Genomic DNA, 16,459 nt, shown 5'->3' with positions numbered 1-16,459 from the left:
TTAATATTAATTATAGGTTGAAACTATAATAATTTTTACACTGGGCTAAGTAAAACATTGTGAAAATTAGTTTTATAACTGTTCCTTTTTGTTTTAATGAGACTACTAGAAAATGTAAAACTACATATATGGCTTGCGTTATATTTCTGTTGGACAGTGCTGATACAGAACCTTGAAACCTTGATCATATACTTACCTCTATCGTGGAGCCAACTCTCAATTATTTTCTAATGCAAAGTCTAGCCTCGCCTACCTTAATTCCTTAGGTCTGTCCTTGCAGGGAAGTGAGGTGTGCACTTAAATGAGAAAGAACCTCCTTTGGGCTGCTTATTTTCTATTCTGCTTCGTTAACTTTTTAAAAACTTAAACTTATTTTAATATGCTGTACCAGAAATATGTGTTCTTTATAAAAAAAAATCAGAAAATACTGACAGTAAAAAGAACAAAATAAAACACCAGTAAAATCCAACACCCACAGATAATCACTAATGATATTTTGGCATATATCCTTCCTGAAATTTTCAGTACATAAATACATACAGAGGCATGTACACACACACATATTTACATATTTATTTTAGCAAAGTGGGATCATACTGTATATATTGTTTTCTATTTTCTTTTTTACCAAGATAGAAACATCTTTCCGTATCAATAAAAATATTTTTCCAATTTCATTTTTCATGACTTTCCTCAAAAGTCACCTTAGAAATGAGGGTTTTCCCTGACTATTCTATTTAACATTGAAATTTACAGTTACACTTTCCTAATTCCATGCTAATGAATTATTTTTCTTTATAGCATTTATCACTTCATAACATGAAATGTTATGTTAATGAATATCAGAAGTGAAGTGAGTAAGGGGAGAAATGCTCATTGTCATTAGAGGCCGAACCACAAGTGAGGACTTGGTCACCATCACACAAAGATTTGGGGTAAGTTTTCCTTGTTTTGGTTTGTTTTTTGTTTATAGCCATCCCAAAGTACTGTATATACACACCCTCTTAAGATTTGGGTTGGCATAGGGGCACCTGGGTGGCTCAGTCAGTTAGAACTTGGAGCCTGCTTCAGATTCTTTGTCTCTCTTTCTTCTCCTCTCTCTGCTCCTCCCCCACTAGCACTCTGTCTTTCTCTCGCAAAAATAAATAAACTTAAAAAAACCTGTTTTTAAATAAATAAAATTAAAAAAAGATTTGGGTTGACATAGATGGAGCTCTTGGCTTTGGGCATTTGGCAGGGGTTAGGAGATGGGGAACAACTCTGATTTTCTTTTCTTTATGGTCTCAACACTTTCCCAAGTCCTTGTTACTCTAATTCTTGCCATTAACAAGGTCACGAAGAGATGATTAGATCAAGAAATGTCCTGACACCAGGCTATAGAGTGTAGAAGTCACAAACCCTGCTCAGTCCTTCTCATTAAACTTCTGGGCTTTATTTTTTTTTAATACGACCATTACATATTACACAAAAATAAAAGTCAAATGAACTTGATATTTATAAATTATTAAATAAAAATACAGGAATATATATTTATATTTATAGAGCTTTTTCTTTTCTTCTAAACTAACCAAATCTGTTCTCTCGCCATTTTATGATTTAAAAAAGTAAAATAGTATATACCCTAGAATAAGTGGGGAGTAGGATTAATAATCGCAGGACCTAGTTGCCCTACTTCTGCTCCTTCCTTGGCCTAAGCAAAATCCCTATATGTCCCTTTGGGCTCTGGAGAGCAAGAAACACCCTCTCTACCTATTTAATCTCTGAAAAATGGCAATTAGATTTATTTCCCTTATTTTTTAAAAAATGAAATAGATTTAAAAATTGGGAGCCATACTCAGCCTTCCTGGCCAAGAGCTAATCCCAAGGAACTATATGGCTCTAGAAGAGTCTCTAGTTTTCCCTGACAGAAGAGTCTCTGGGGTTTCCATTGCCCCTCAAGAACAGGACAGATCAAAACTGCCCACTACGGTCCCATTCAAGCTATGCTTCTGGGAATCCAAGCCCTTTACCCTTTCAGAAAACAACTTCTCCTTCTACCAAGGTGTGAAGGCCTCAGAGCAGGGCATTTCAGTTACCTGACCACGGTCCCTGCTGCTCCTGTTTGCTAAAGGCCCCCAGGAGAGTTAACAGGGATAGGTGGTCTTGTGGTAGAGGGGAGGGTGGAGTCTGCCCCAAACCTGGGGGAGCACAGGCTCCAATTTGGAGCTGATGGTCTAGTCAGTGGTTTTCCAACTTTTTTTTTTCAGCAGCAAACCCCTTAATGCAAATAAAATCTTACCCTGAACCCCGATATGTAAGACAGCTACAAGGGGAGCTATTCTGTTTAAGGACAAGTAGCCCAGCTTGCTCAGCACCCCCTCCCTTCACCTCCCCAAGGCCTCCTGAGGCAACCCCTAGGAAACCTCAGGGCTCTGCCAAGCAGCCTGAAAACCACTGGTCTAGTTTGTCCTGAGCAAGTCAGAGACCCCCCACCCCACCCCAACTGCCTGCCACAGACCAGCTCTGAGTTTCTGGTATCAGCATACTCACGATGGACCAAGTGGCACATGCAGTCTTCCACCTCCCCTATAAATACCATTAAAAAGTGCAGCCCTCTCTCAAAAGCAAAAGTCTGGGCTAAACACCTGAGGCCAATTTTGGTCCCACATTCTTGTGAGTACAACTATGTTGCCACATTTTGGGACCAAATGAAAATCCCAAGGAGAGTCAACCATGGTCTAGCTAAGCTGATCAGTGCTCAGGATCAAGGGCAGGGTTCTAGAGCACTGTGTCTGAAGTCAGCATTGGAGAGCAGCAATTTTAGCACCTTGGGAAGTGCAGCAGTGAGGTCTGGCTCAGGGCATGCATCTGGAGTGAAATCATTTCTTTCTCAAAAGAAAAAGCTATAAGTGGAATCTGTTCTAGAGGACTGTGAGCTCTAAAGTTAATGTCCTCAGACTCAGAGGTACAGACAAGTAACACCCATGCAAACAGCGTGGCTTCAAAGAAAATATAAATGCTTCTAGGTCATGGTAGGTACTCTAGAACCCATATATCTGGCCCTTGATAAAGCAGCACCAAAGCCCACTACACGGAATAGGCCAGTCACGGAGTATAGGTCACCCTCACACCTATGGGGTTCAGAGCTGGAATGTTCCTCTCAAGGCATCAACAGTCTCACTGAGACACAGTGCAAGACCCAGACTGTACTCTAGATCAGCATTTACCTCCACACACTCACAAGGAAAATTAGAGTCCCAATTTAGAGTTTGAGTTTGGGTACAGAAGGTCCCAGAGACAGGGAACACTTTAGGCACCAGTGTGCCCCAGTGGGAGAGGAGGGCGGCAGGTAGGTCCAGCTCCCCACCCACCCCCACTGCAGGCTCCATGGCCCTGTTTTCTGTCAGAGCCCAGGAGGCAGCAGCAAGTGCATGATGCACAAGGAATAGGGACGGTGAAGCAACAGGGCCAGCTAGAAAACTTATCTCCAAAGCCCTGCAAATGACTTTCTGTGGAAAAGTGCCCAAAGCCCTCTTCTGGATACAGTGTTTTTCCCATAGCCTTGAGGCATCAGGACAAGGAGAGGGGGAGGAGGGAGTTGGGAGGAGGGGCAGAGAGCTGCCCCTTGTTCTTGCCACTTCAACAGGGAATGTTTTCTCTGTGAATACGGCCGCCACCATGTTAGACAAGCAGCCTAGCATGCACACAAGCACGTGTGCACATGCATACACATGTCCAAGCAGCCCAACATCACAGCCACCTCTCCCTATCACCTGAGAACTCCAAGCTTCCATTCCAAAGGGATGTGCCTTTGGTGTTTTTCCCCAAATCTCACTCATCCAATGGAGACACAACCCCTTATGCAAATCCTCCTTCTTTAGGGCTACAAAGTAAGCTCTAGTTATAGTTTTGTGTTCCTATACCTATAGGCATGATCTCTCCCACCTCCTCCCAACCCTGGAATGCCTCCATCTCCTGGCCTGCTCGCTTTCCAAACACATCCCCTAATGTCTCCAGCTCATCCTTCCGACTGCCTGCCTGGCACACACAGCTCCTTCCCACAGTACCCTGCCCCTTCCCATCCCCATTCCATGCCCATCCATTCACCCACTTCTTCCAAGGGCATTTCTCTTGTTCTTTTCCTGCTCTCTTGTCCCCCAACTACACCTAGCCCCACCTGGCCCTGGACTTTCTCACTTGCTAGCAAAAAAGGCCCCTACAGTTACCAGGGCCCCCAGTGCCACGGCCCCTGTCAGCACTGTCCTCACTGAGGCCCAGTTCCCCTCCCGCAGACGCCGCGCCTCCTCCAGGGCCCCGTCCCCGTATAGAGCTGTGAACTCCGCCTGTGGGAGAGAAGGGAAGTAGGAGAGAAAGGAGAAAGGGATATCAGGAGAGGAAAGAGTGGAGGAAAGAGGAGAGGAAGAGTTCCAGTTCCATCCACTACAAGCACTACCCCATACCCAGCTCCTCTCCAGCCAAAGCTCTACTGGCTGCAAGCCCCGATCATCCCCCATGAGCGCCTGGCTCATTTGCCCTTTCTGCCTCAAGTGAATCCCAGCCTTTCCCTGGCCAAACATTTTGCTCAGAACTGGCATCCTTTGCCAAGGCTTTCCTGACCCCCTGACACCCCCCCGCCCATGCCACATACTCTGGTGTAAAAAGCTCCTGATGGCTGGATGCCATTTCCCTGCAGGCACTGTGTATTCTGTCCTCTGCTTTGGACCATGAGCCCATCCAGTGATGACTGCATGGCAGCCCTGGAGTGCGTGACACCCATGGTGAGAGCATCTGATTCCACCCAAATAGGGAGACTCAGACCCCAGCCTCCAGCCAGAACCCCTGTCTTCCCTCTGGAGACCATCTTTGCAGAGGGGTGTGCAGAGCAGCAATTGAGAAGCTTCTTACCCAGCCCCCACTGCTGTGGATCCAGTCGGCCAGCCGTGTCTCCAGGTAGGCCACCATCCACTCTTGCACTTGTCCCACAAGTGGCTCCATCTCCTTGTTGACACTCTCAGCACACAGTGCGGCTCCAAAGACAAAGAAGGCCACAAGGCGGCCCCAGTTGGGGCCCCCTTGGAAGAGTTCATCAGAGACCTGGGTGAAGCGTTGCTGGGCTGACCCAGGGGTCACATGCAACTGGGCTGCCAAATCAGAGAAGGTGCGCCGGAAGCGGGTCTCAAACTCATCTCCAGCTGCACGCATGGCTTGGTGCAGTGGGTCAGCTGCTGGGCCCTCCCCAGGGCCTGCTCCACAAACATAACCCTTCTGCCTCAGCTTATAGCCTACAAAGTCTGCCACTAGAGCCCGTGTGTCTGGGGCTGAGGCTGGGGTCGCCATCCGGGCAGCTGTAAGAGTCAAGGATGAAAGACTGGCATGAATATATGGTCAGAGAGCCAGAAGGGGCACTTCAGGCTTGGCCAACCCAGTGAGAGGTGGGAGGAAATGCTCAGAGACCACTGAGCAGGGAGGAGCAAGAATGTGGGAATTAAGTCAAGGTGAGAGGCCAGAGCATGAGGGGCTGACCATTAATTTGTAATGTGTTAAATTAAATGTAAAACAAGTAAATTTTATTTTTAAAATACTTTAGATTCTTTCCATAATAAAAAAACACCAACTCTATAACCCCCCTACAAACCCCCTTTCCACAATACACACCATTTTAGCTTAGGGTCTTAGTACCTCCCCAGAGGGAAGATGTGAAGATGCTGGCAGAGGCACAAGATGGGGGAGGAGACAGGAGCTGAAGGAAAAGGTGGGAGAAGCAAAGGGCTGCCAGGGACAGAGAAGGAAGGGGACACTCACCCAGCCTGGATGGCAGCTTTTAGGACCCAGCGCTGGTGGCAAGGAGCCCCCAGCTGGGGCCTTTCATCCTCCTGGCCAGCGTGGAGCCCTGGGAAGGGGAGGGGGAGAGCAGAGCTAGGCGGGGAAGGCCATGGATCACAGTCTGGACAGAGAAGGCTGGGGGTGCAGCTCCCGGGACCGGCCCCTGCCCCCAACGTTCTACCAGCTGTGTGGCCGAATCCATGTTTAATGACTGTCCTCCCAGGAAACCCAGGGCCAAGGGCTTCCTGCCGACACCGTATCTACTCCCGGCTCCCCCCAGTGCAATCCAACAGCCCAGCTCCTCCTTTACCCCCACCCTCAGCAAGTCTCCAACCCCTCCTGCCTGCCAGGTTAGGGATCTCACGGGTCAGGCCGCTGCCAGGATCCGGGCCGTTTCCTGGTGCAGGAGCTGGGAGGGAGGGAGAGACGGAGGAAGGGAGGGAAGGAAGGAGGGAGGAGAAAGGGGGGTGGGAGGGAGGGCCCGGCGCCGGGTGATGATGGGGCCCAGAGATGCGTCCAGAGAGAGGGGCGGAGCTGGGAAGCAAGCTTGGGAAGGCCACAACTCCGGAAGAGAGAGGGCTGCTGGAGGCCAAGAGAGCAGGGTGGAGAGGAGACAGAGGGCCAGGTTGGGCTCCTGAGCCTGAAGACTGCCCAGAGAAGCCGGCTAGACCTCAGGAAACCTCGGAGCAAATTCAGCATTTCCAGAAGGTCTCTGATGTTCCACGCACTTGTTGAATTTTTCCAGCCTTAGAGTGGATGCCTGAATTAGAGGAGCAGTTCATTCCAGTGGGAGCTGCCTGCCAGGTGCCTCGCCCTGTGGTACTGGCAGACATGACATAGACACCGGACATCTCACTTCCTCTTTTCTCCAGGAACTTTAACCCAGTAGTCGCTTCAGAGGCTGGGGCTTTAACCAGGCATCAAGACTTGGATCGCAAGTAGTTTCTGCAGGTAACTTTTCTTCACCTTTTTTCTTTTCTTTTTTTTTTTTTTTTGTAATCAGATTGGTTTTCTTTTTACTTCTCTTTACTCAACACGTGAACTTATTCTCATTATGACAAGTTCAAACAATATAAAGGTATAAGGGGAAAAAAATACGAGTCCTCAATCTCCCTCCTTCTACCCTTTGCACAAATCCACCTCCCTTCCTGGAGGTTACCAATGTCAAGGTTGCTGTTTACCCTTTCAGACAGATAGATAGATAGATAGATAGATAGATAGATAGATAGATACACCTATTATTTATACATGGCAATATATTTATACAAAACAGTTCACAGGATATGAAGCAGTCTGACCACAGGTGATCCTCAGGAGGGCCCTTGAGCATTCTGACTGGGCCCCTGGGCCCCGCTGGCTCTTGCAGCTGGCATTTCCTTAGGCTCCATTTAGAGGGATCTCTAGCCAGAGGCTAGAAAGAGGCAACCCAGTTCTCCTTTCCTGCTGGTTCCCTTTGCTTCTACCTCCAGTTCAAGTCTTGATATTCCTACCTGCCCCTACAGTCACTGGAGAAGAAAGGTCATATCTGTAACAATGATCGTAACAACTAATACATTTTGAGGACTTATTAGGTGCTAATATAGCTAATAGCTAATAGCTAATTAGGTGCTTTCTTTTTGTGCATGATATTTTATCCTCACACCAATCCCTATGCTGTTTTATCCCCATTCTGTGGGTGAAGAAAGTGAGGCTTGGAGAGGTTAAGTAATTTACCCAAAGCCATATACTTAGAAATTGTACTCAATTTTGTCTGACTTTAATGTTTATTTATTTTTGTGTGTGTGTGTGTGAGAGAGAGAGAGAGCACGAGCAGGAGAGGGGCAGAGACAAAGGGAAACACGGAATCCCAAGCAGGCTCCAGGCTCCAGCTGTCAGCATAGAGTTGGACACAAGGCTCGAACCCACAAACCACGAGATTATGACCTGAGCTGAAGTCAGACACTTAATCATTTGAGCCACCTAGGTACCCCTCAATTTTGTCTCACTTTCAAGTTTGTCTTAACTTTACCTATATTGCTATAACGTCATCTCTTCTGCTTCAGGTAATCAATGTTGTTTTAACACCATTTACAAGTCTAAACTCATTTATCCCTTCCATTCTGAATGTACAGCAGATTCCACACCTTTATGACTGTATCCTTTCAACCATCCTCATTTCTTCTTTGCTCTTAGGCTGATCATTCCAGCTGCCACCAGCAAGTCTGCCTTCTTCTTTAGAGAATAACCTAGTCCAGTCCTTCCTGTGCAATACTAATTTCTTCTAAGACACTTACTTGAAATAAAAACATTTTTAAGTCTCAGGATCCAAATATATTTCTATATGCCTGCCCATTTATTTATAAGCTCTGTGAGAGCAGGAACAGAATTTTATTCACTTTTATGTCCCTCTGGCCTAATAAGCCCTCAGTAAATGTTTATTGAACAAATCATTCAATGCCTCTGGCCAGTTATTGAGTAGGCCAACACTGATGCTTGAAGATAACCATAGTGGCTATTTAAGAAACAAAGACTGAACTGTAAAGAGGAAAACAAGAAAAAAGAAAGAAACAAAGATTGATTTGGAATAGAGGTTCAGTGTCAGTCTGAGCAGCCAGAACATAGCAGCTGGACCAACACAAATTATACCTGGTCCAAAGCTGTGTATCTCAAGAATCTTCCCAGACCAATATTATGGAGCTAGGGAATGGCAATTCAAACTATAGACAAAGCAAAAGTGTTTTAATAGAAAACCTCAGGCCATATAGGCCCACTTTGAACCTTATCTATTCCTTCAATGATACATTTTACAAGAGCAAGGAAGACAGTTTTTATTTTACAACATTTAATTTATTGCTCCTTACATAGTTATGTGGAAGAAAGTTTTACAAAATGCTTGACTGTAGGGGAGTACAGGTGGCTCAGTCAGTTAAGTGGCTAACTCTGGATTTTAGTTCAGGTCATGATCTCATGAGTTTGAGCCCACGTCAGGCTCTGCGCTCACAGCAGCAGAGCCTGCTTGGTATTCTGTCTCCCTCTCCCTCTGCCTCTCCCCCATTTGCTCTCTAGATCTCTATTTAAACAAATAAAAAATAAAAAAATAAAATATAATTAAAATGATTAACACAAATTAGTATAATGTCTAAAATAGGAAAAGTGTATACATATATATGTATATATACACATATATATACATATACATATATATGTGTATGTGTGTGTGTGTATATATATATATATATATATATATATATATATATATATATATGTATGTATAAAATAGGAAAATAAAATTCAATAGCCCTCCTGGCTTTGCTAAGGTTAATAGTGGAGTTAAAATGCAAACAGGAATGAATTGTATAAGATAGTATGTGTCTCACTGTTTATTTCCAACTCAGTCACTTGGGATTTTACAGTTAAACTATCCTGCTGCTTTAAATTTAGAAATTCCATTTCTAGGGCACCTGGGTGGCTCACTCAGTTAAGCATCTGGCTTTGGCTCAGGTCAGGATCTCAAGGTTTCTGGAGCCTGCTTCAGATACTGTCTCTCTCTCTCTCTCTCTGCCCTTCCCCACTTGATGTCTCTCTCTCTGAAAAATAAACATTAAAAAAAAAAAAAAGAAAGTCCATTTCTACTCTAAGATTCCTCATTACAATACTCTGAAGATGTTAACTACTACTACTAAATGTTTTAATCTTATAGAACCAAGTGGGTACGACAGTGGGCTCTAGAGCTGGACTGCTGATGTTCTAATCCCAGCTCCTCAATTATTATGTACATGACCCAGGACAAGAGTCCTATCTCCTCTCTCCCTCAATTTTCTCATCTGTCAAGTAGGCATAATAATACTCCCTGCTATTTTGATGGCTGTTTATATGGGTTAATATTTGTAAAACTCTTAAAACTGTACCTAGTACATTGTAAGTGTTATACAAAATCAGTAGGGAATTTAGGGGATTCGATGAATATTTGGGATTTTCTCTCTGCCTCTCCCCTGCTTGCACTCTCTCTCTCTCTCTCAAAATAACTAAATAAACCTAAAAAAAAAAAAATCGGAATTTAGGGAAAAAAAACTATACAAAATACTTCACATCTTTTTTCACTAATGTAGAACAAAATGAAGGAGAAAAAAAGCCAGCTCTGTGCCCCTGTTGGAAGCTCCCACTGGAACTAGAACCCCACAGTTGTAACTCCAAAAGAGTTGTGTGTCCATTCATTCAATAATTTGAGAGCCTAGTATGTGCTGTAACTGACCAGGAATCAGACACACCCTCTGCCCTCAAAGGCCTTGCAGTGGGGTTAGAGATCAGAACTCTAATCCACTTTTTCACAGATGAGAAAACTGAGGTCCAGAGAAGTTATGCCTTGCTCAAGGTCACACAGCAAAATATCATCAGAGGTGAGACCAGAGCGGTTTCCCACAACTCAGTTCAGAACTCTTTTCCAATTGACCACCCCACCCTTTTGAGGGTCACATCTCAGCCATTTGAGATACTACCTAGTTTTCATGACCCTCCCTTCTGTGCACCCACTGTCACCCTCGCTCCCAAACCTGGAGCCTAGGATTTAGAAAAGAAAACGGTGAGCCCTGAAGAGAAAGTCACACACTGGGTATTTTGAACCATCCTCTGCAAGAAAAGGAAAGGTTACTCTGGTCTCCCAGCATTAACTCTTCCTGTGCCGGAGAGGTTGAGGCCGTTTAAAAACAAAAAACCTGAGTGGTCTCACTCAGGACCGAAAGGGTAGATCCCCGCCCCTGGTAAAGCAGCGAAGACAGATGGAGAGCCACCTGTCAGAGGACTGTGGGCGGGGGCCGGGACCGAGAGGGCCGCGGGACCAGAGGGTGAGCGCCGCTGAGCGCACGCTCAGAGCAGACAGTTCGCAGGAGGCAAGAGATGATGGTCCAAAACCCTGGGAGCTGACGGCCAGAGCGGGAGGAAAGGTAGTCACGGAGGGGAGGCAGAGCTACAGGAGGTGGGGGATCCTGGAGGTGACAGCAAGGAGAGTACGCAACCGCGAGGGGCAGCTCCAGCGAGGACGCCGGGCGGTCGGGCGAGAGAAGGCAGGGCAGCGCCGCGGCGCTGCGGGCGGGCTCCGCCAGGGCGGGGGGTGCCATGTCTCGAGAGCGGCCCCCCCGCACCGACATCCCGCGCAACCTGAGCTTCATAGCCGCGCTGACGGAGCGTGCCTACTACCGCAGCCAGCGGCCCAGCCTCGAGGAGGAGCCGGAGGTGGAGCCAGGCGAGGGCGGGACGCGCCTCGGGGCCCGGTCCCGAGCTCACGCTCCGAGTCGGGGTCGCCGGGCCCTCTCTGCGCCAGCCGGAGGCGGCGGAGTTCGGGTGCCTCGCAGCCGCAGCCCCGACACCCGCAAGAGAGTGCGTTTCGCCGACGCGCTTGGGCTGGAGCTGGCCGCGGTGCGCCGCTTCCGCCCCGGAGAGTTGCCCCGGGTGCCCCGCCACGTGCAAGTTCAGCTGCAGAGAGACGCCCTCCGCCACTTCGCGCCGTGCCAGCCTCGCGCCCGCGGCCTCCAGGTAGGCGGGCGGCATCGGCACGCCCCTTCCCCGGCACCTCCCCTACCCGGTCGCAGCAGGCGGCCGATTTAGCAAGGAACACCCATCTCCATTCCCAACCCTAGGCTTGTTCTCGCTCATCCCTTTTGGTGCCACTCTCCCAGCTGGGCTCCACTCCGACTGTTGGACGCCGGGGTCCGCTTCGGATTGGTCCAGTGCCTCACCCTGACCCCGCCCCCTGTCTCTCCTCTCCTCCCCACCCCCTCAGGAGGCGCGCGCCGCCCTAGAGCCGGCCAGCGAGCCCGGCTTCGCCGCCCGCTTGCAGGCGCAGCGCATCTGCCTGGAACGCGCCGAGGCGGGACCGCTGGGCGTGGCCGGGAGCGCGCGTGTGCTGGACCTTGCCTACGAGAAGCGCGTGAGTGTGCGCTGGAGCGCTGACGGCTGGCGGAGCCAACGCGAGGCCCCCGCCTCCTACGCCGGTCCGGCCCCGCCCCCGCCGCGCGCGGATCGCTTCGCCTTCCGCCTTCCGGCGCCACCCATTGGGGGCGCCCTGCTTTTCGCCTTGCGCTACCGCGTGACCGGCCACGAGTTCTGGGACAACAACGGCGGCCGTGACTATGCTCTACGGGGGCCCGAGCACCCCGGGAGTGGCGGAGCCCCGGAGCCCCAGGGCTGGATCCACTTTATCTGAGACTCCTGCGGCCGACGGCGCAAAAAGCAAAGGCACCCAGGGGCCGGGGGAGCCCGAAGATTTGGCTGGGAAGAACGAAAGAAACCGAAATTGGCTGGGAGCTGTCCAAGAGAGTCAAGTGGGGGAGGGCGAGGAGGACGGGAGAATTCAAAGGGGTGTGGGAGTGGGCGGAATCGAGGAAGGTTGGGAGGTGGTGTAAAACATTAGTTGGATGTGAGTGATAGCAACCCAACGCATATAGGAAAGAAAACCAGAAAAGGCTCTGGGGGGATTAGGGAAAAAAAAGCCAAGATGGGGGTTGATGATGATGTCCTATTCCGTGAGCTGGCACTGGGAGAAAGTAAGTGGGTTCGTCAGGCCTAGGAAGCTGAAGGTTAAGGTTATCTCTTTGGGATTGAGGAAGTATTATGTTTGAAATATGAGCCTACCCTACTGAAGTCATTTGGAGTGCCAGCTTATTCCCTCTCTTACCCGCCTTTGCCACCTCAGGTCCCTAGCCCTGCTCATCCTAAGCTTTAACTCAGCCATAATTGCCTTGCTTAAGTCCCAGGATAAGTCCCCTGTTATTCCCGAAGATCCCAGGCTTCATTCTCCCCTGACTGGCTGGGGAGTGATGGCAGACCCCCGCGGCCCCCAGGCAGTCCTGGGGATTAAAATGAAGGCAAAACCAACTCCAGGCCTGTCCTTGTAGCCAAATAATGTCGTGCCTGAGGAGTTCGTACACTCAGGGGCTTCCAGAAAAATGCCAGCCTTACCTTTCTGGGGTGCCTTTTAATGACCCCTAAGCACTTTATGGAATGCATTTGTCAAGGAACAATGAGTCACAAGAATCACTCTAATTCTGCCTCAGAAGGAAAGAGTCACTGACTAGCTGTATTACTTTGGGCAATGTTACTTCACCTCTCTGGGCCCCAGTCTCCAACTTGGGAAATTAGATTTCGATTAAGTGATCTCATACAGCCGATTCTTGCTCTGACATTTTATGATCTACTGAGTGGCAGAGTGTGGATGAGAAGCCACATTCTCCAACCTACAGTTGGAGTACCACAGGTCAGAACACAAAGCATCCCAGCATTGGATTGAGGCCAAGGATGTGTCCTCCAGTTTTTGACACAGATACTCCAGAGGCCAATAAGCATCCCATAACCAGCTTGCAGCCTTATGGTATTCCAACACCTTTTTCAAACTGCAGCTCATCCTCTGCCCCTTGCCTTTTGCTCTTGCCCCCACAGACTCCCAGTCTAGGTGCTCTGAGACAGCTTTGAGTAGGTGCATCTCTGTTGGGGAAAATGATGTTTGGGAGCCCCAGAGATGAAAGGAAACAATGTTGAGGCTCTCTTGAGGATAAAGAATTATGGATATAAGAAATGGAGAACATTTCAAATAAAAAAACAAAGCTACTGAATAATTAAGTGGCACCAGAAGATGGCAGTGTGTTCTATACCCTGAGCAAGTGAAATGGGAAAGCAGGACTCTTCTACCCATTCACAGTCATGCCTTAGGTCTCCCCTCCTGGTTAACCTCTACTGGTAGTTTTTCCTTTCCTGTTACCCTATTCCTAAGCTCTTTGCCTTTTTGTTTGTTTGTTTCTCTCTCTCATCACTTTCACTCTTTTAGCATATAGGGTATTTACCTTCGTTTTCTCTTTTCCATTTGTCTCCCTCTTCATTCTTGTTGATCTCTGCTGTTCCTTCTCCCTCCAGAAGGGGTGGAGAACCCACTTCCTTTTCTCCAAGACCATGGTTGATCCACCTTCCTCCCTCAGGCTCCTTCTTGACAGTCTTCTAGAAAGGAGAAGAGGGAAAAGAAGCAGTTCCTGATGCACATGAACAACTGCTCCCAGGTAACCAGCTCCCTGCACCCTTTTCTATCTGTTAACTAATTTCTCAAAAATTTCTGAATCCCCCTCCTCATTACTAAGAGAGTGCATGCACAAAAGCCCATACATGCATTTAGAACACAGTATGGGCTAGTTACCCTGCCCCTCCTGTCCAAAGCCTTAGTCCTTTGAAGGAAGATGGGCGAAAGAGAGGAACTCCAAGTCACTTCTCAAAGAAATGCTGGCTTAAACATCATCCTTATCTAATGAAGAAAACAAAGAATTTCATGCATCTTGTGGAACACCTTCAGGTCAAAGTACCAGCAGAGTGAAGAAAGAAACTGCTAGAAGCCACAAAGCAATGTGCTTTTTAGTCATCAATGAAGAGCCCAAGGGAGGTTGATGGAGAGGGAGACTGGGTTGAGGCTCAGTGTATAATAATCTCTTGCCTAATGTGTATGCATTATTATTATGTTGTATTAACAATCATAATAGCTCACATTTACTTATCTGCTAAAATCTGGTGTCTTGCATGCAATACAACCCTCAAAACAACCCTATCAGTTGAGTAATATCCCTATTTTAGAGCTTAGGAAACAGCTCACAAAAGCTCAGTAATTTGTTCAAGATCACATAGCTAGTAAATGGCATAGCTGGGATTGTGAACTCAAGATATCTCCAGAGGTTCTGTGCATAACCATTTGATTATAGTTCTTCCTTTAAAAACAAAACTGACAACTTTGCCATATATAGTCTCTTATTAGGAAAAGACCACAGTTTCTAACTGCTCTGCCTTCCTATCCTCCCAGTCTCCTGAACTGGCATAGAGAAGGCAAAGCACTGAGGGGTCCCAATTCCATCCAGGAGCTTGCTGCTGTCTCCTGTACCAGTGTCCCAGCTCTGCAGAAGCAGCAAGGGACCATCCTGCCTGCCTGCTAGAGAACTTGGGAGCCCACCTGAACTCAAGCTTTTCCATACATTGGGATTCTCTCCTGGCCCTAACCAACTCTCTACACGTGTTGGTGTGTCATGCCCCTTTCCACTCCCCCAAATAGTTTTGAACTGACCAATCCCTAAAGTTTCCACTAGAAAGTATCCCTGACTAGGACAATTGCTGAATGGTCTGTGCCTGGACCCTCTCTGTAAGCCCTGGTATTACTGAGTAGATAAACGTAAACTGGTTGGAGATGGAATGAAGAATAATCCATTTTTCCCTGAGCTTTCTCAGTAAGAAGTACCATGGCTCACCCACCCCCCATTCTCAGCTTTATGGAGCCAACACATGAATCTTCTAGTTTTCCCATATAGAGCTGCCCCAGGGCCTGGGAGTAAACTGACAGTCTAATCTGATATGGGAAACACTAGGAGTTTGGTGAAATCTTTAGGAAGGTATGTGTTAGGCATTGGGATAGGGACTTTCCCCTAAAGGCTGATGGCTATATGAACAGGAGCAATTTGGTGTATATAACATGTCAGCCATAGATGAGGAAGTGTTATATAAGAAAAAACCTTACGCTGGTCAGGGGCTTGGGTCCTTGAAGCAACACAGCTGGACCACTTTGCCTGTTTCTCCTATCCAGACCTTAGATATCTTCCTACACTTAGCTGTCTGATAGCCTTCCTTGTTCTTTTGTTTCTTTATGAATGTAGCGCATCATTTATTGCCACAATAAGCCATAACTTCTGAACTCTCCAATCTAACTCCCACATTTTCTTGCTTCTAACACCTGTGTTTCTCTGGAGCTTCACTGGATCCTTGCAATCCAAAGATCATAGAATCAGAGACCAGGAAAAACTTGTCTTTGGAGATTACTGGGTCCATGCTCCACTACAGATGAGGACACAGGTCCAGAGATGAGAAGTGATTTCAGCAGGGTCAGAGAATTTGTTAGTGCAGCTCAAGATGGGGCTTACCCTCAACCTTTCTGCACACATGCCATTCCTGGGCTATAAAACAGGCCTCTACATAGTCAGATCTGCGATTTTTCATGGCAAGGGATAATATCAGAAATGTTTCATTTTCTCCTGCTACTTTCCATTCCCTTCCCCATCCAGGCATGAAAAGAAACAAAAGGCACTTGTAGTTTTCTTTGTTTTCCCAGTCTTGGCACTTCTTTGGGTGATATTGCTGAGGAACAGTGAAGTTGCTAAAAACATGGTATAATCCACCCATTGACTAACCTGGAGAGGAAATTAAAGTTTGCTTTGTGAATTCCCCCAAACCACTGTTCTCATCAGGCCCTCCCAGAGCATCCTCATACCGTTCACAGTGTAGCCATGTTCACTAGGCCCCAAACCCACTAGTTCTGTGCCTCACTTCAGCTTCCACATGCAACTACCCTTCCTTCTGGATAAAAGACCTCATATGTGAAATAAAGTCAAAATATGAAAGTATATCATATAATATTGAGAAATTGTTTGTTTGGGGTGGAGGGTGGCAAGAAACCCAGAGGCAAGATTCCTCTCTCCCAACCCCCATTTCTTGGTCATCTCATTTCTCTATTTGCTGGTGTCCTATTGCTATGCAAAAGTTGGATGGGCAGAAGATATGGAGGAGTTGGACAGCCCTGGTATAAGACACCCCGGTATAATCCTGCCACCATTTTGGGTAGTGGTGGGAAAGTTATGAGGGTCCAGCTTTATTTAGTTCCCTGGCACCC

General features: G+C 47.5%; 2 protein-coding genes across 8 annotated transcripts; one reads left to right on the top strand and one right to left on the bottom strand.

Moving 5' to 3' along the window:
- Positions 1 to 473: 473 nt before the first annotated feature.
- On the bottom strand, positions 474 to 6,396 carry BCL2L2 (BCL2 like 2). Of its 2 annotated transcripts, none has more exons than XM_060619262.3 (4): positions 6,167 to 6,396; positions 5,782 to 5,869; positions 4,885 to 5,324; positions 474 to 4,322 (listed from the first exon to the last, which is right to left on the bottom strand). In XM_060619262.3, the coding sequence occupies exons 3-4, from the start codon at positions 5,314 to 5,316 to the stop codon at positions 4,173 to 4,175; spliced, it is 582 nt and encodes a 193-aa protein (XP_060475245.1). In that variant the 5' UTR covers positions 5,317 to 5,324; positions 5,782 to 5,869; positions 6,167 to 6,396; the 3' UTR covers positions 474 to 4,172. The 2 variants fall into 2 exon arrangements, with proteins under 2 accessions (XP_060475245.1, XP_060475246.1); XM_060619263.2 differs by having other exon boundaries at positions 6,146 to 6,268.
- Positions 6,397 to 10,320: 3,924 nt separating this feature from the next.
- On the top strand, positions 10,321 to 16,195 carry PPP1R3E (protein phosphatase 1 regulatory subunit 3E). Of its 6 annotated transcripts, none has more exons than XM_078448394.2 (4): positions 10,321 to 11,310; positions 11,558 to 12,098; positions 13,746 to 13,823; positions 14,627 to 16,195. In XM_078448394.2, the coding sequence occupies exons 1-2, from the start codon at positions 10,894 to 10,896 to the stop codon at positions 11,978 to 11,980; spliced, it is 840 nt and encodes a 279-aa protein (XP_078304520.1). In that variant the 5' UTR covers positions 10,321 to 10,893; the 3' UTR covers positions 11,981 to 12,098; positions 13,746 to 13,823; positions 14,627 to 16,195. The 6 variants fall into 6 exon arrangements, with proteins under 6 accessions (XP_078304520.1, XP_078304519.1, XP_078304518.1 ...); XM_078448393.2 differs by having other exon boundaries at positions 14,609 to 16,195; XM_078448392.2 differs by having other exon boundaries at positions 13,684 to 13,823.
- Positions 16,196 to 16,459: the final 264 nt, after the last annotated feature.

Source organism: Panthera onca, chromosome B3 (assembly GCF_046562875.1).
Source record: "Panthera onca isolate mPanOnc1 chromosome B3, mPanOnc1 haplotype 2, whole genome shotgun sequence".
Taxonomy (NCBI): Eukaryota; Metazoa; Chordata; class Mammalia; order Carnivora; family Felidae; genus Panthera; species Panthera onca.
The sequence above is the reverse complement of the archived record's forward strand: the minus strand, read 5'-3'. Positions and strand labels throughout refer to the sequence as shown.

What these genes read in the sequence shown, in the direction of transcription:
- PPP1R3E (XM_078448394.2), top strand. Translation starts at nt 10,894, where the DNA reads ATGTCTCGAGAGCGGCCCCCCCGCACCGACATCCCGCGCAACCTGAGC. An exon ending in CTCGCGCCCGCGGCCTCCAG is followed by an intron (nt 11,311 to 11,557) that starts GTAGGCGGGCGG and finishes CCACCCCCTCAG; the next exon opens with GAGGCGCGCGCCGCCCTAGA.
- BCL2L2 (XM_060619262.3), bottom strand. Translation starts at nt 5,316, where the DNA reads ATGGCGACCCCAGCCTCAGCCCCAGACACACGGGCTCTAGTGGCAGAC. An exon ending in TCCACAGCAGTGGGGGCTGG is followed by an intron (nt 4,323 to 4,884) that starts GTAAGAAGCTTC and finishes TCTCTCCCACAG; the next exon opens with GCGGAGTTCACAGCTCTATA.